Source organism: Callospermophilus lateralis, chromosome 3 (assembly GCF_048772815.1).
Source record: "Callospermophilus lateralis isolate mCalLat2 chromosome 3, mCalLat2.hap1, whole genome shotgun sequence".
Lineage (NCBI taxonomy): Eukaryota > Metazoa > Chordata > Mammalia > Rodentia > Sciuridae > Callospermophilus > Callospermophilus lateralis.
The window spans coordinates 174718424-174736117 of NC_135307.1; the positions used below are offsets into that span (position 1 = coordinate 174718424).

At 61.6% G+C, this 17694-nt stretch overlaps 1 protein-coding gene across 1 annotated transcript; it reads left to right on the forward strand.

Moving 5' to 3' along the window:
- The first annotated feature begins 1032 nt into the window (after positions 1-1032).
- On the forward strand, positions 1033-11794 carry Bpifb6 (BPI fold containing family B member 6). Its single transcript, XM_076849042.1, has 15 exons — positions 1033-1132; positions 2822-2921; positions 3815-3919; positions 4345-4494; positions 4648-4711; positions 5063-5123; positions 5597-5688; positions 6332-6508; positions 7305-7358; positions 7652-7825; positions 8481-8548; positions 9718-9763; positions 10674-10737; positions 11060-11136; positions 11762-11794. The coding sequence occupies exons 1-15, from the start codon at positions 1033-1035 to the stop codon at positions 11792-11794; spliced, it is 1365 nt and encodes a 454-aa protein (XP_076705157.1).
- The last annotated feature ends 5900 nt before the right edge of the window (positions 11795-17694 follow it).

A 17694-nucleotide genomic window follows, 5' to 3' on the forward strand; every position in this document is an offset into this window, starting at 1 on the left:
GACGGAGGGTAGCTGGGTGCAGGGCAGGGCTCTAAAAGGTGGGGACAGCGCAGGCTAAGGCACCAAGAGACAGAACCCGGTGAGACTCCCAGAACTCCTGCAGGACTCCGCTGCCCCCCAACCCTTATTATTCACCCCGCCCCAAGGGACCAGGACACCGGGCACCGTCTGACCGGGGAGGGGGCCTGGGGTAGTGCTCAGTGTCCCTGTGTGTGAGCTGGGGCCAGCTCTCCACCTGGTCCAGAATCGCACAGCCCTGGAGATCTGCCCTGGAGCGCAGCACAGGGAGTGCCTGTCCTGGTCACACATGCAGCTCTCCCAGGGGCCAAGATGGCTTTGAGTCCAGATAGAATCTGAAGTCCAGTGGGACAGGAGAATCGATTCCACTCTCATTTAGTGATCTTGACTATTGGGTCTTCATGGTCCAGCTCCTGCTCTTCCGTTAGATCTCAGCCTCGGGGGCCCTTCAGGGCCGATGTCCCTTCCCCATTCCCTCCCCTCTCCTCGGGAGAGGCAGAAGTGGGCGTGGTGGTGCACGCCCTTGATCCCAGCCACTTGGGAGGCTGAGGCAGGAGGATCACAAATTTGGGGCCCTAAGGATCATGACTTAGCGAGGACCTAAGGAACTCAGAGAGACTCTGTCTCAAAAAATTTTTTTAAGGACTATGGGGGTGCAGCTCCTTGGTAGAGTGCCCTAGGTTCAATCCCCAGGGTTTTGCACTCCATCTGCCGGCACAGCGGGCACGCGATCAACGTGCATCAGTGGAGGAGCGCAGGCTCGGCTGGGGTTGGGATGGCGGCTGACGGCAGGAGCCGGTCTCTCAGGACCTGTGCGTCAGGGGATCCCCGTGCCTGAGCCTGCTGCCAGCCAGGTTCTGGCGGGAGCCCCTCTACGGGCTGATCCAGGTGGGGCCACTGCAGGCTGCAGCCCCAAGGCTCCTGGGCCCCACCTGCTCTGGGACCTGGGATGTCCCACAGGCACCAAGGCCCTGGGGCCTGCACCCAATTCAGGCCCTCGCACCAGGAGGAGCCATGCTGCAGATCCTGTGCCTGGCACTCTGTGGCCTGCTGCCGGGCACTCGAGCCGACCCGGGCGCGCTGCTGCGGTTGGGCATGGACATCTTGAACCATGGTGAGTCTGCGGGCTGGGGTGAGGGGCCAGGAGTGGGCTGTGGGGCATGTGGTTGGTGGTGACAGCTCATGTTTGCAGATCCTCAAATCAAACTCACAAGCAATGTGTTCTTATTATTGTCCCATCCCACAGAAGGGGAAATTGAGGCCCAGAGGAAATGAAATGACTTGCCCAAGCTTCTCCGTGTTAGAGGCAGAGCTGGGAAGCCCAGTCCCTTAGAGTCCCTCAGAGTCCCTCCTTGGCCCTGATGGCAGGGGTTGGTGGCAACATGTGGGCTGTGGGGGTGACAGACATGGGTCAAATCCCAGCTCTGCCAAACAACTCGTTGTGTGACCTCGGGCAAGTCACTTGGCCTCTCTGTGTTGCTGTTTGCCCATCTGTAAATGTGAAGAACCGTAAAACAGGGTAACCAAATGAATGTGACCTTAAAATCCCTCAGGAGAGATCTTGTAAAATGCGTTTTCCACCTCCACCCCCAATCCACCACCACGAGGTGAAAGGAGTCTAGTCCAAGTACAAAGGGCTAGAGGCAGGTCCATCGGCCTGGTGACTGGCCTTCTCGGAGAACTAGCCTGTGGCCCTGTGGAGGTGTTTCTGGCAGGGTGTCATGGGGGTGGGGTCCTCCTTTCCCGGGGAGCAGAATTGCTTGGCCCTAGGCTGGGACCTGCACTTTAGCAAGCTCCCAGAGACGCAGCTGACCATGGCCAAGAACACCCGGTTCTCAAGGAAAAGGTGACACAGCTCGGTGTCCCCGGCCTCCGGGTCATGTGCTCCCGGGGCCGCTGTCCTCGGTCCCCACCCTGCACTCCCCGTGTGTCCCCTGTCCACTGTCCCCACCCTGCACTACCCCCTGTCCTCTGCCCACTGTCCCCACCCTGCACTCCCCGTGTGTCCTCTGCCCACTGTCCCCACCCTGCACTCCCCCCTGTCCTCTGCCCACTGTCCCCACCCTGCATGCCCCCCCGTCCTCTGCCCATTGTCCCCACCCTGTACTCCCTGTGTGTCCCCTGCCCACTGTCCCCACCCTGTACTCCCTGTGTGTCCCCTGTCCACTGTCCCCACCCTGCACTCCCCCCCCTCCTCTGCCCACTGTCCCCACCCTGCACGCCCCCCCTGTCCTCTGCCCACTGTCCCCACCCTGCACTCCCCCCTGTCCTCTGCCCACTGTCCCCACCCTGCACTCCCCGTGTGTCCTCTGCCCACTGTCCCCACCCTGCACTCCCCGTGTGTCCCCTGTCCACGGTCCCCACCCTGCACGCCCCCCCGTCCCCTGTCTACTGTCCCCACCCTGCACTCCCCCCTGTCCTCTGCCCACTGTCCCCACCCTGCACTCCCCGTGTGTCCCCTGTCCACTGTCCCCACCCTGCACTCCCGTGTCCTGCTGCCCCTCCCTCCTGCTCCCTGGTTGCCGTGTCTGCTCCTCCTCCCAGGACCCACTGATCTGTCCCCTCCTCTGGGAAACTCCCAGCCCTGTCCTTCCTCCTGTGGTTTCTGCCTGCCCTCCTCCCTCTGGCTCTGGTCACTGGTGCTGGTGACTGGGTCTCTTCTCATTAGGGAAGGACAGGGCTTAGGGGGCACTGTCCAGCCTGGGGTAAGGCATGGTGGCTGTAAGTGGCCTGAGATGCCCAAGGGATTGGCACAGGGCAGGGAGTGGGAGCCCCTGAGTGTCCCTCTGGACGTCCCCTCCAGAGGTGCAGAGCGCCATGGAGGAGAGCCACATCCTGGAGAAGATGGCAGCCGAGGCCGGCAAGAAGCGGCCGGGCGTGAAGCCCATCAAGGGCATCACCAAGTAAGTGGGGGCCGGGGGGAGGGCCACCCTGCGCTGTCCTGCTGCATGACCTTGGGCCGTCACTGCCCCTACCTGGGCCTCCTCAGCCACCCACTGGGGACAATTCCTGCCCTGTGATGGGCTGGGTCCTTGTGAGGAGGATGCAAGGTCCAAAAATCCAACTCTAAGGAAATGAAACAGTCCTTAAGCGGTGGAGCCGGGCGGGCATCAGCTCTCATTTGATGACAGGAAGAATCGGTCATCGATGGCTCGGGGCTGCTGGCCCGAGGCACTGGGGAGGGTCCTGGGACTTAGCAGGAAATAGGACTGTGATCCATTAGTAATGTCTGCCAAGAGCTCGGGATAGGCAGGGGGAGGTTCGCACCACATCTTTGTTACTTTGGATCTCGACTGGTGATTCTCATCCAGGGCTGGCTGTGCCTCCAAGGGGACATTTGGCAATGTCTGGAGACATTTTTGGTTGTCACAACTTGCAGGCGAGTGGGGGAGTGTTACCAGAATCTAGTGGGTTGAGGTCAGAGTGCTACTAAACATTTCGTCAGCGCACGGGACAGCCAGCCAGCCACACCTGGGGACCGTCCTGCTTCCTTCCACCCATCAGAAGCCTTGATCTGAGCAAACCTCCCTATTTTGTTCCCCACAGAAGGGGAGGGAGCAGTCAGATGTCACACAGGGTCAGCCCTGCGTCCCCCTCACATACGATGAGTGCTTTCCACGTACGATTGGTTCACACTCAGATTTTGCTCACATTTTGGGATGTCCCCACAGGGCAGGCTCATCCCTGTGACACGGGAGAGAAGGCTACCCAAAGCCTCCCTGCGAAGCGAGGAGGGGCCGAGGGCCTGGTCTTGCCTGCTCAGGCCTCACTGCTGTGGATGCCTGTTCTCTCCCAGCATGAAGGTCAAGGACGTCCAGCTCCCTGTCATCACGCTGAACTTCGTCCCTGAAGTGGGCATCTTCCAGTGTGTGTCCACGGGCATGACCATCACTGGAAAGAGGTGCGTCTGTCAGGGACTGGAGGGGGAGGAGAGTGGCCTCCCCGTCTCACTCTTACATGCACACTTATTGTGCGCCTACTGTGTGCTCTGGGTGCTGGGATCTGAGATGATGCAGACTGGTTGCTGCTTTGATGGGAATCAGGCTCAGCACGACCGGGCACTGCATGATGCTCTAGAAGAAACTGCTGAGCAGGAGCCAGGGGGCCGGGAGAGGCTCTGGGAACATGAACGGGTTCTGAAGGATGTGTAGGAGTTCACCAGAGAAGAGGGGGGCCCCTGGTACGGGTCCCATCGCCTTTCCTGTCCCGTGGCTGGGGTTCCCTGCCCTCCTCCCTTTCAGAGCTGCTGAGATCGTGGGCAAAGAGGGGACAGGGAAGTGGCCCTGGATGGGAGATGCCCACGATGCCACCTGCCCCCTCCTCCAGTTTCATGGGAGGGAACATGGAGATCATCATCGTCCTGAACATCACAGCCACCAACCGGCTCCTGCAGGAGGAGGAGACAGGCCTCCCTGTGTTCAAGAGCGAGGGCTGTGAGATCACCCTGGTCAGCGTGAAGACCAACCTGCCCAGCAAGTGAGGGGCTCTGCAGTGGGGTGGGGAGGCCGGTCCACCCTGCTACTGTCCCCTGCATCCCGCTTCCTGAGCACCAAGCCTCCTTAACCTTGTCCCTTCGTGTCCTGTGCCTGACCTCCTGCCACTGGCCCATGCTCTGGTGCTCACGTCCAGCATGCTGCCCAAGATGGTCAACAAGTTCCTGGACAGCACCCTGCACAAGGTCCTCCCCGGCATGGTGAGCACCCCGAGTGGCCTCAGCCTTCCTTGCTGGGTGGCTCAGGCTTGGCGGGAGGAATGCCGTGGTCAGCTAGAGATGGCCACTCTGAGCACGGGCGGAGGAAGCCATGGGGCTTGCTCCTGCTCAGATGACCAGGCCCTGGGGTGGACACCTCGCTGACTTTTCGGGCTCTGGTCAGGGGCTCTGCGTTCTAGTCCAGACTCTCGCAGTGGCTTCCGTGTGACCTGGGGGTTCCGTTTTCCCACACGTCCTTGGACTGGACAGGTGCCTGGGGTCCCCACAGAACCCTGAGCTGGACGGCGAGGCCCCTGCAGGGACCTGCTCACCCAGGGCCCTCTCTGCTTCCAGCTGTGTCCAGCCATTGACGCAGTCCTGGTGTACGTGAACCAGAAGTGGGCCAGACTCAGTGGTGAGTGTCCCTAGCCACCCCTCCCGGCTAGGGACAGCAGCCACGCTGTGCCGGGCCACAGCCTCGTGTCCCTGTGGTGTACCTGACTCTTCTTGGCCAATGGGATCTGCTTCCTGCATCAAATTGGGGGCCCAGGGGGCTCCCCAGTATGGGAGAAAGGAAATCTCAATGGCTTGGATTGTCCCCAACAGTGTGGCCTGGGAAAGCCACAAGGCCTGGCTCTGCTCATCTGTAAAGCCCCTGGTAGCCCTGTCCTGCCCACCGGCTGTGAGATCAGGCCCTGGGTGAAGGCTCTGTGCCTGCAGAGGGGAGGGGCTCCCGGCCAGGCCCCTGAGGTCTCTGAGGCCCAGAGATGCTAAGAATCTGCCTGGGGTCACACAGAGGGACAGGTTCCGGGAGCAGCTGGCCGGTGCCAGCTTTTCTGGGGGGCCCCTGGGACTGGCGTCTCTCTGAGTGGAACCCCCTCTGCACAGACCCCATGCCCGTGGGCCAGATGGGCACTGTCAAGTACGCCCTGATGTCCACACCGGCCACCATGGCCAGCCACATCCAGGTGGACTTCAGCGTGAGTGCTGGGCCTGGGGGTGGCCTCGGCTCACTGGACCTGGGGGTGGGGCCTGTTCCCCGGGGCAGGGGTCGGCGGAGGCCCTGTCACCAGGGGCCTCTCCGTCTCTGCTCTAAGCATGACCGTGGAGCCCCCAGCTGGCTGTGGGGGCTGCTTGCGTTGTCCCTAGGCTGGCACACAGGTGGGGACACAGAGAAGGGGACGGGCAGGGCTTGGCTAGGGTCTCACAGGAGTCGGTGGCCTCCAGGCCCCAGGTGACAAGGTGAGATGCATCTTCCAGGACCAGGAAGAAGACTCCTAGAGGTCATCGCCCCATCTCGTCTTCCTGCAGTGGGCTCCTGGGGTCCCGGGGGTTGGTCCCCTCTTCTTTCTCCTGAGGGTGTGGCAGGAATCGTGTTCTGGAGAGAGAGGCCCCAGCCGGTCAGTCAGGCCTGATGAGGTTGCAAAGCCCCCCTGGGGGAGATGCCCAGTGGCCTGGGGACTGGCTCCCTTCTCAGTCTTGGGCCTCAGCCCATCCGCTGTCCACGGCGGTCTCTGTGGCCACCCTGGCTCGAACGCTGCATGGCCTGCTGACTGGGGCTTGGCTTGGGCCCCCCTGGCCACGGGCTCTCACGGCTGTATCTCCTTCCTGGCCACCCCACAGCCCGAGGTGACACAGCAGAAGGGCAAAACCATCAAGCTGGCCGAGGACGGGGGGCCCCTCGAGATCCCGGGGGGCTATGCCGAGGGGTCATCGCAGCTGCTGCTCTCGGCCGCCCTCCTCACAGCTGAGCTGGCCCTTCTGCAGAAGTCCTTCAACATGGACATCCAGGACCAGACGGTGAGCCCTGAGCCCGCCTCCCCGGCCTCTGCCCGGAGTTGTCCGTCCTGAGGTGGCCCTGGGGCAGCTGGACACCTCCTCTGGGGGACCCAGGGCTGCCCTTTCACTCCCATCAGCCCACCCCTACCCCCACCCCTGGGCCCACCACAGTCACCCGGACCTTGAAGTGCCCACCCACCAGCCGTTGATTCACCAATCATGTCCTGGCCAGCCACCCGGCCACCCCCCAGCTGACCAGTGAGCACATATTCACATCTTAGGTCCTATCCGTCCAATTGGTGTCCATCTGTCCCTTCATACCGACTCCAGGACACCTAGACACCTAGAACAGGGCCTCACACTAGGGAATCAGTGACTCTGGGCACCCGCCCCTCCCCCCAACATCTCTGTCCACTTCCGACTGTCCAGAGCCGCCCTCCTCATCCACTCACCCACCAACCTGCCCTGCCCAGACCCACCTTCCTCCTCGACCCAGGAATCCACCCTTGTTCTGCCCGCCACCTCCACCCCTGAGCGCACCTCCCGCTTCCCACCCACCGTCCTGGTCCCCAGCATCCACTCACCCCCCCTCCCCCTCCCCCCCAGCTGTCCATCGCCCTCCCCTCCCACCCACACCCACCTCCGCTGGCCCTTCACTGGCTTTGGCTGCCCCCTCCCATCTCCCTCCTGCTCCTCCCTCCAACAACGTGGACTTGACCCCTGACCCCGGGCCAGGAGGTGGACTGAGGCTGCACCTGCTGAGCTGGAGGCGTGGTCCGGGGACTTGGGGACCCCAATTCCGACTGTCATTTTGTAGATTGGTGAGCTGCCCCCACAAACCACGGTGACCCTGGCTGGCTTCATCCCTGAGGTGAGTGTCAGTCCTCCCGACCTGTCCCCGCACCCTGCCGGCACCCAGGGCTCTCCAGCGCCCTCCCACCCTCCGCTTCCCGTGAAGCGCCCTCCAGGCCCAGCGGGGACACAGCTCAGCGTTTGGGTCCCGCGTAGGAAGAGCCCCAGCCGCGTGTTTGCTCCTCTTTCCTGAGACACCTGCCGGCCCTTTGCCTGTCCTATGTCCTGGGTCCAAGGTGGAAATCACCCCTCCCCTGAGGGACCCTGCTTGCTCCTGAAGCCACCTGTCTAAGGCCTGGCCCGGTTCTGCAGGTGGCCGAGGCCTATCCCAAGCCCAAGCCCTTAGTGACCCAGATCAGGGTAAACAAGCCCCCCAAGGTCACCATGAAGACGGGCAAGAGCCTGCTGCACTTCCACGGCTCGCTGGAGATCTTCACCGCCCGGCGGCGGGGCAAGCCCCCCGTGTCCCTGTTCCTCCTGGAGACAGTGAGTGGGCGGTCCCCCACGCGTCCCCAGCCTCATGGACGTTCAAGGCTGGAGGGTGGGATTTCAGTTGAAAGCCCAGAAGGAGATCAAAGCATTCTTAGTCCACCTCGGTTGTGGGGCCTGCCACCTGGGTCTGACACTGCCACCTGGGTCTGACTCCTGCTCCACCACTGCGCCTTGGAGTGGACAGAGCAGCCAAGGAGGCTCAGTGTGGACTCCTGCCCCTGGGCCCCTCCTTGGCCTCCAGTAGCAGCCACAAGGGCAGTGACAGTTCTCCAAGGGGACACGAGAGCCCAGAGAGACCCAGGTTCAGTCTGGGGAAACCACAGGGAGGTGATGGCTGAGCCGGGTTTTGAAGGTTGAGCAGCAGCTGACCGGGGGACGGGGAGGGGGGACACCCCAAGCCAAGGTGACAGCCGAGGTGGAGGCCTGGGGTGAGACGTGGCATGTGCAGGGACCCTCCACGGTGCCAGGTACTTCTGCAAGTGCTGTCCTGGCCCAGGACAGGGAGAGACAAGGAACCTGGGGAGTGGGGGAGGCTGCTGGGTCCGGTTGCCGGGGGCCTCGCGGGCAGAGAACCAGATTCAGCTTTGTCTTCGCGATGGTGGCGCCAACGGGGGCCACCGCCCCTCTCTGCTTCCTCCCCTGACGCCAGCACTTCAACCTGAAAATCCAGTACTCGGTGCAGGGGAACCGGCTGCAGATGAACACCTCTGTGAACAGGTGGGGGCCTGCTGCCCAAGCTGGCGCTGCTTGGCTTCCTGCCCCAGGTTCTCCCCATGGTCCGTCCAGTGCAGCCCACGCTGCCAGGCTGCTCTGGTCACTGCTCCTGCTCTAGAACCCTCAATGGCTCCCACTGCCTGCCCCGTCTTTTCTTACGTCTTAGCTTGGCACTCCAGGACTTGCTCAAGTTCACCTCCTTCTCCCCCCACTTTTCCACTAGGCTGTCACAGGGTCTGGTCATGGGCCCATGTCCCATTTTTTATTCATAGGTTTTGGCCCATGTCACCCAAATGCCACCAGAGTCAGGGCCTTTGAGAGGCACTGGCCACATGTGTTACATTCATTCTTACACTCCGAGGAGAGTATATTGACTTCCTAGATTTATGTTCAGTCACCCATTGATTTTTGTATTTGTCTAAATAGTGAGTGACTCATCCTATTTGGGGATTCTTTCAGTTGAAAGAATTCCAACTTCAACTGCGTCAAGCCCCAAAAGGAGTCTTTTGGCTCATATAACTGAAAACTCTAGGGCCAGGTGTGCTTTCAGGCATGGTGGGATCCAGACACACAAGTCCTCAAGAATCGGACTCCCTCCCCCCCTTGAGCTGACTATCCGTTTTGTGGCTCCTCTCCCCTTGGGGTGGCAGAGTGACCCTAACAACAGGAGAATGGTTCCAATAAGATCACCAAGGCTTGGATCCAGTGTGGGTCCCTTGACCAACTCCGGGCCAATCACAGGGACTGAAAGATGGAATGGTCTGGTCACCTGGCCTGGCCTGGCCTGGCCCCCTTGGGGCTTTGGGTCTTGCTCTCCTCAGTGCCTTGGACTAAGAAGGGGATAGAGTGGACAGGCAGAGCCACCTGACCACCCTCCACGGTGCCTAAGGGGAGATGTGCTGGGCGAGGGCTCCTACCCTGTGTCCAGCAAGGACGTGAACTTGACCCTCTGGCTGTGACCCTTCACCTAGTTGGCCTGGGGCAGGAGCCAAAGACGTGGCTGGGGTCCGAGGGACGAGCAGGAACAGCGGGAGGAGGTCCGGGAGACCCTGGTGGTCTCAGCTGCGGGCACGGAAGGGATGGTCGAGAGGGGGTCACGTCCCTCACAGGTGCAAGCAGAGGCCCTTCTCCAGGGCCAGGTCCTGTGGCTCTGACCGCCCCCTCCCCCACAGATTGCTGAGCCTGGCCCGGGGGTCCTCATCGATTGGTAGCTTCAACGTAAGTGTCCCAAGAGCCTCGGCCTGGTCTGGTTTGAGGGCAGGGCCGAGCCGTTCTGTCCTGGACCACAGGGAAGAAGCCTCGGAACAGAGTTAGAGCCAAGAGAGCAAGGCCACTGGGAGACTCCTGATCCACTGTGTGACCTCGGGGCAGTCCCTTAACCTTTCTGAGTTCCCATTTTCTAGCTAGAACCTGGATATCTCCCTGGACTGACTTTCAAAACATGGCCCAGTGGCACTCTGGGCTGGCTTTCCTCAGCCCGCGGCGGTTTTTATTAGTTTCTGTGGCCCCAGGGCCTGGCACAGTCCCTGACTCTGGCAGGAGCTGATGAGAACCACAGAGGCCCATCCCCCACCCAGTGCGCTGGGCTCCCACAGCCCGTGGGAGGCACAGGGAGGTGGCGCCAATGGCGGATCAGAGTTGCTGTGTTCTGTAGGAGCAGAAGTAGGGCCCACAGTTCTGCCTCCCGAATTTCCAATTCCCGCTCCAGGACCCAGGCCCACACCTCACCAACAGGCACCAAGCAGAGAGGGGCAGAGGCCCACGGTCACCCAGAGCCAGGGCAGGACCCAGAGTTTTTTTGTACCCAGGGACACTTGCCCACTGAGCCCCATCCCCAGCCCTATTCTGTATTTTATTTAGAGACAGGGTCGCACTGAGTTGCTGAGGGCCTCACTGTTTGCTGAGGCTGGTTTTGAACTCGTGATCCTCCTGCCTCAGCCTCCTTAGCTGATGGGATTACTGGCACGCACCACTATACCCAGCGAGGCCCAGCTTTGACGTGAGCTGGACAAACTGCTCAAAGTCTCTAAGGTCCATTGCCGTGGTCCCCAGGCCTGGCCGGAGTGAGCTCTGGAACTGGGTGGGGTCGGGTGGGGATGAATGATGGCGGTGCGCTGTCTCTCCCCAGGAGGAGGAACTGACTGGCTACGTCACCGATTATCTCCAGGAAGCCTTTGTCCCCGTGGTCAATGGTGAGGCCTCCAACAGGCGTCCACTTCACTGGTGCCAAGAAGCACCGGGAAGGGAAGCCACCCACCTGGGGAATCTAAAGGGGAGTGGAGAGCCATTGCCGAATCCTGAGGCCAATGTCGTCTTAGTGTCACCTGCCTGGGGACCGTGGCCCATCAGTTTGGTCTTTGACCCTTGACCCCCATATCATGGGCCAGACCTTGAGCTGGGCCTCAAATACTGTCCCCGGTGGACATTGCAAATCGATCACGGCACTGGGCTCCAGGCGGCCTCTCCTTAGTCCCCCGCAGCGAGGCCCCGAGTGACGCTTGCTGTACTTCTCAGATGTGCTCCGAGTGGGGTTCCCGCTCCCGGATCTTCTGGCCATCGATTACAACCTGGCGGAGCTGGACATAGCAGAGGTGGGCGGGGCGCGGCCAGGCCACCGACACTTAGTCCAGTGGAGGACGAGCAAAGCCTGCCCTTCTCAAACTGGAGGGGGTGGGGCTGGGGAGGGGCGGCCACCGGTGCGAAGTCCCCGCCCCTCACAACCTGGGCCCTCCACCCCACCCCACTCCCCGCCAGCGGGTCCCAGGAGGATCCTTGAAGGCTGCCCCCTCTTCCTCTGCCACCACACCACTTGTCCTCCCTCTGCCCCTGTTTTTCTGTTTAAAATGGGGATGAAAATCCAGCCATGGACCTCACGGAGCTGTTAGGAGTCACTGAGATGCTTCACATGAGGGTATACAGGAGGTGCTCAATAATTACGAGCCTCTTGGCATGTCAGGCTTTGAACTTGGAAGGTTCATTTTTCTCACGTCGATCCCTCCACTCTGGGAGCTTTGCCCTTTGACAGTTGAAAACACTGAGGCCCAGGAGGGGAGAAGGGACGTCCCCAGGGTCACAGGGCAAGTCTGCCGCGACCTTCACTTAATCAGTGCTCGGCTTTCCATCTCCTCCCAGGGGCCCAGCTCCGCCCGCCCCTGTGCCGGGTGGCCTGTCCTTGCTCCCCCGGTCCCTCTCCACCTGGCCCCTTTCTCCTGCCAGAATGCTCTCGTGCTGGATCTGAAGCTGGACTGACGCTCAGGACCCCCCCCCCCGCCCCCGCCAGCTGCGGCCCCCGCCTGCCCCCATGGAGGAGCCCTCTGATTGGAGCTGGCGGCCACTACCACCAGAGGCTGCTTTTGGGTGGAGGAGTGACCGGGAGAGGCCCGGGCCTGGCAATAAACAGGAGAAAGACCCTCAGACGCGACACTCTGGTCTCTTTTCTAATAGCAAGTCCCCGTGTGGCTCCCTTGGTGGGTGCTGGGGTCTGGGATCAGCCTGGGGTCTACAGGACAGTGACGGGGTCAGGAGGACAGGGACCGCAGCCTGGTGGGGGGGCTTGAGCACCCACTGAAGCCTGGCTCAGGGCTTTTCTTGTCTCCATAACCACGTGGGGGAGGGCAAGCGCCGTGTTCCCCACTTCACGGATGAGGATGTTGACGCTTGGGGTGGTTGACCCCCTGGTTCAAGGTCACTCTAGCAAGTGGTCAAGCTCTTCCCATCTCAGCTTTGTGTCCCCAAATCTTGGCAACTTGAGGATGGCTCTACTCATGAGGAGCCAGTGCCCCAGAAGCTGTTCCATGTCCTCATAGTAACGAAGCAGGCGAGGACTGTCCCCATTTCACAGATGAGGAGACTGAGGCTCAGAGAGGCGGGAAGGCTGGCACCAGGCCCTGGCTAGCCACGGTGCAGAGCGGGGACTGGGTTCCAGCTCAGGTTTGAACCTTGGCTCTGGTCCTTGCCCCGTGTGCCTGAGCAGAGCGTCCCCCCCACGGGCCTCAGCTTCTCCATCTGCGAAGAGGGTGACGTCGCACAAGCCCCAGCAGGAGTTGTGGGATGGTCGAGAGGAATCCCACAGAGCACCTGGGCCAGTTAATTAGTTAACTGGAGCTGGAGCCCAGGCCTTGGGACAAGCAAGTGCTCTAGCCCTAAGCTCCGTCCCCAGCCCTATTATTCTCAGATTGACTCTTTTAAAAGTGGGTGTCTTGGGCTGGGGCTGGGGCTCAGGGGCAGAGCACTTGCCTCACAGGTGTCAGCACCACATAGGAATAAATAAAAATAAATGTCTATTGACCACTAAAAATCATTTTTTAAAAGTGGATGTCTATTTACATACCATTGAGCTATAATAGGTATTCTCTGCAGACCCTGAAATCAGTTTCATTTGCTAGAATGTTAACAAAAAATCTAAGGGCTGGGGCTGGGGCTCAGTGGTAACGCCCTCGCCCAGGATGCAGGAGGCCCTGTGTTAGATCTCAGCGCCACATAAAAGTAAAACAGATACTGTGTCCACCTAAAACTTAAAAGTCAATACTAAAAAAAAGAATCTGTAACATTGAGACAAAAGTGCACCTGGGTGAGAAGTGGATGGACCCTGTGGGAATTGCCAGGTGGGGCTGTGTGTCCCTGTGTCCGTGTGTCTGTGTCCACACGTTGGTGTGTGAACCTGTCAGGATTTCTGGGTCTCCGTGGGGTGGGCTCTGGCAGGGGTCCGGGTGCCTCTATGCGTGGGGAGTCCACGTCTGGTCAGGAGGCCGTTGCTCTGCAAGCTCCTGAGGCCCTGCAGGTGGACTCTGTCCCAGTTTGGCCCCAATCCCTGCCAGGCCGCCCCCTGTCCCTCAGCATCAGCCCTAATCTCATCGCCCATCGTCTCCAGTTCTGGGACAATGGCTGTCTTGAGACACTCTGGCAGCACAGACGCCTGGCTAATCCACGGGTAGTTGGCTCCTGGCCCTGGGAGTGCCAGAGGCGCCCCTGTGTCCCCAACTCTGCCTGGTGTGTTCAACAGCACACTCACGGCCACCTTAAGCCCTAGGGCCACCCTGCCCAGCCGAGTGCAGGTGGGACAGCAAGCTCAGGGCCGCTGGATTCAGAGGCCTGGGTTCCACCAGGTGCTGGACACCGCATGGCCTCAGGCTCTTCCTGGACCTCAGGGTTGGATGCCCTGGCCTTGACTCTGATTTCAACTGCCTTCGAGTGGCCAGCGATCTGGACTCACCTGGGTAGGAAACCGAGGCTGAGTCCACAAAGGGAGCCTGAGGGCAGTGTTGGAGGTCCTGTCCCCAGACACTGTTCCCCCTTCCCCATGAGGCTGGGAGGCTCAGAGAGATGAAGCGTCCTGCCCAAGGACACACAGCACAGGTGGAACTGCCCTTGAACCCTGTCTCCCCCTCAGTCCTTCACACCACACTCAGGGAGGCGATGACGTCCTTTAAAGAGTGTGACGAGGGCTGGGTGTGACTCAGTAGAGCACCGCCCTGGGATCCATGCCCAGAATACGGGGTAGAGGGAGAAGAAAGAGAAACGGAGGCAAGTTCGTGGCCAGAAGGGGCAGCACTGGTCTCTGGGAGAGGAAACCCTCGTCCTTCCTGCCCCCACCTGCCCTGCCCCCCTCCTCAGCCCACCCCGACAGCTGGGATTGGAACCTGGGACCTCTGACTCCAAAACCCAACCAGGAGCTGATCAACGCCTGGGGTCACCTCTGGTCCCTGCACCTCCCTTATGGCGCCCCCACCCCTGCCACCCCGCCCCTCCTGCAGGCTGACGGGCACCTGAGCCCCCACAGCCACTGTCGGGGTGTGAAGGGGGAGTCCAGAGTGTTGAGCGGCCCTCCCCCTGGCAGGCCCATCCTGACCCGGCTTGAGTCCACAAGGACAAGGGAGCGTCCAGGGGGCTAGTGGGGCTTGGTGTCCCTTGTGTGGCCCGGAAGGGAGAGGAGATGAGGCGGGTCAGAAACTCAGTAGCTTTTCCCTCTCTTCCCAGAGGCCGGGCCGGGTGGTGGCCAGGACAGTGAGGGTGTGGGGTCCTGGCTGGACAGCTGCGTGGCCCTGGGCGGGTTGCTTTCCCTTGCTGAGCCCACGCTGCTGAGGAAAGACAGGAAATGATAACAGCGTTCACCTCCTGGGTGACTAGATGTGTACACACGGCTCAGATGCCAGGTACACAGTCGGTGCTCAATAGATGCTAGGCATGAGCTTGCTTTCTGTGAACAAATGTCTTCATGTGTTGGTGGAACCCGGTGCTGGCGAGGCCACAGAGCGGAGGCCACTGGGAGAACCGCGGCCTCAGCCAGTGGAGCAGACCACGCAGTGACTGAGTGAGACAGGGTCACACTCGCTGCAGCTGCCTTCACCACCGTGGGCGGCAGGGAGGCCGGGCGCCTCTGGACAGGAGGACGCAGGGACAAATAGAGTGTCCAGGCACGAGTGGCCCTCGGCCAGCAAGCCCTTGCCCACGCGGCTGTGGGAATGGGCCCTGTGGACGCGGGAGTGCAGGGAGCCATGCGCAGAAGGGACGTGTCCTCAGGGTGTGCGGGGCCAGGGATTCAGAGGTCACCAGGCTAATAAGGCGTCCCCTCCGCCATCCCCACCTCCCCAGGCACGGGCTCAGGGCCCTGCAGGAGACGCGGCTGGCCTGTCACCTTCTGGCAGAGGAAATCCCAGGGGACCAGGGGGACTCAGGTGGCCCCTCATCCAGCTGGGGCTCGGGAGGCTTCCTGGGAGGCCGCAGGAGGATTGCAGCCGGAGCCGGGCTGCAGAGCCAGATAGACCTCTGGCATCCGCGGCCCCAGCGCCCCAGGGCCTCCCTGCTGTCCAGGAGTGTCCCCTCCCGGTGCCTTCCCAGGCGCCCTGCTGAGCACCGTCCCCCACGTCCCCATGTCCTGGGTGCTTGGTCCAGAGCCTTGTGTCCCCCAGGACAGCCAATGGCCACCCAAGGAGGCGGCTTGAAGTGTGGCAGGCTCAAGTTCTGAGGTGACGTAAGCAGATCCGAGCGGAAGACAGTGACTCTCTCGTGAGGGTTTTATGCTGGACAAGTGAGGTGGTAAGGCTCGGGGGACCAGGCTAGCAGGACTCACCTCACCTTTGCCTTTAACCTTAAAACAAGCCAACAAACAAACGTGGCCCTGAAGGTCTGTGGTCAGCTCCTTAAACAGTAGGTGCTCCGTAATTGCCTGCTGTAGCGGGAGCGAATGAAGCAATGGACACCTCACCTCTGTCATCTGGACCCACTCCAGGAGGCCACCAAGCTGCCTGCTCTGGAGTCCTGGGGACGAGGGGCCTTGGAGGGGGTGGAGCTGGTGCCCTCCCCAGCTCCGCCCGGAGTCCCTCTGTCGAGGCCTGTGGCCCTCGCCCCGCCAGGCCCAGGGCTGGCAGAGAAGGGCCAGAAGGCCCCGTGGCCTTAACCCCCTCCTTTCTCCGGGGTCTTCGTCGAGGGGCGGGGGTGGGGCAGAGAAGATTCTGGGCCCTGGGGGTGGCTGAAGGGGCCCTGTCTGGGGGCACAGCCCCCTGCCCCCCCAGGGGCAGCCTCTCCCGACCGGGCGCAACCCGGCAGCCGCCCACTCTGCAGGAGGAAGGCTTAGCCAGGCCCTCGGGGGAAACCACAATTGGCTTCTGACATGATGCGTTGACGGGTTCCTGGCCGCTTCGCCCCCTTTGTGTCCCCGAGCTGCTGCGGGCATATAAGGGCTGTCCCTGGGCTCGGCTGGCGGAGGGACGGACAGAGGCCCGAGCCCCACCCACCCCAGGAGCCTCAGGAGCAAGCGGGTAAGGCAGCGGGCGGTGGCCCTGTGGCCTCCTGTGGGCCCCTCTGAGGAGTCCCCCTAGGAGGGGCCTGGAGCGCCTGGTGGTGACAGGAGGGAGACCCCATCTTACAGATCTGGGACCCAGAGAGGTCCTGGCGGGTCTGGGTGGGCTGGGGACAGGACGGTCCTATGGGCGGGAGTCGAAGGTGTCATTCTTCTCCAAGTCGCGGAACCTGGCTGGCTTCCCACCACGAGGGCTCCTGTGAGAGACCCCGGTGGTTGCGGGGACACTCCGGGTGAAACGAGGTGCACAAAGCCAAGACTTCTGCCGGCCACATGGCACCCACATGGTCCCTTGGTGCCAAGGAAGGGAAGGTGCCTCCTCCTCAGGGCATGTGGCTGCCGAGTCACCCCCTGCCCCTGGCAGCACCCGTCCAGCACACAATCAGGCGTGGGGGCCTGAGGCACAGTCCCGGCCCCAGGGAACCGACAGAGACATGGCAAACAAGGGCACTAGGGCGAGCTGCGTGCATGCAAATTGTGATGAGTACCTTAACGTAAATCCCCTGGTTGGTGTTGAGAGACAGGCAGGTTTCTTTAGACAGGTACAGGGGAAGGGCCTCAATGACCCAGGGAGGAGCCTTCCTTGCAAAAGGAAGAGCATGAGCAAAGGCCCTGAGGTGGGATGGCACTTGGCATTCTCAAGACCCTGGAGGTCAAAGAGGCAGGTAAGGGCTTTGTGGCTAAAGGCAGGAGCCTGGGTTTTCTTCCAAAGGCAGTGGGGATCCACCACTGCCAATCCACCTCGGCAGAGGTGACAGGGGAGGATAGACGGTGTCTGATTGGGTGGGCAACATGGAACTCTGTGAACAAAGCCAACGGAACTAGTAGGTAGCCGTGTTCCCACTTTCCAATCCATTTCCCTTTGGAGTGGAGCCGGGGAGAAAGAGAAATGGGACATTTTAAGTCTCAGGGTTGCAGGTCCCTGATCAGCTGCACCTTCTGAAAGTGGCCCAGGAGCCAGCCCCCTGCTGTCCTGGAGGGCCCCTCAGGGGCTGCCTCCAGGCACCAGGTCCACCGGGGCCACACTAAGGCTCTGAAGTCACGTGGACTCAGCCTGGAATTCCGGCCCCGCCACTGATGAGCTCGGTGGCCTGGCAGAGTCCCCTCCAAGCTCTCGGCCTCAGTTCTCGTCTGTGAAATGGGCCCAGGAAGGGGGGAGCCGTGGGAGGCAGCTCTGAGGCCGTGGGTCTGGAGCTGCACCGAGCGGCGCGGCTGTTGGGCGCTGGACTCCTGTGGGTCCCCTCCGGCGGGTGTGGCTGCCCTGGCTGCGCTGGGAGGGACGGGCGGCCGTGGGTGGGGACAGGAGGAGCCCGGGCCTGAGGCTGCTCCGCCCGGCAGGTGTGCGCCGAGG

Excerpts from the sequence above, each read along its gene's own strand:
- Bpifb6 (XM_076849042.1), top strand. The coding sequence starts at position 1,033 with ATGCTGCAGATCCTGTGCCTGGCACTCTGTGGCCTGCTGCCGGGCACT. Across the intron at positions 7,826-8,480 it reads CCCTGTTCCTCCTGGAGACA|CACTTCAACCTGAAAATCCA; the intron begins GTGAGTGGGCGG and ends CCCTGACGCCAG. Across the intron at positions 11,137-11,761 it reads CGGAGCTGGACATAGCAGAG|AATGCTCTCGTGCTGGATCT; the intron begins GTGGGCGGGGCG and ends TTCTCCTGCCAG.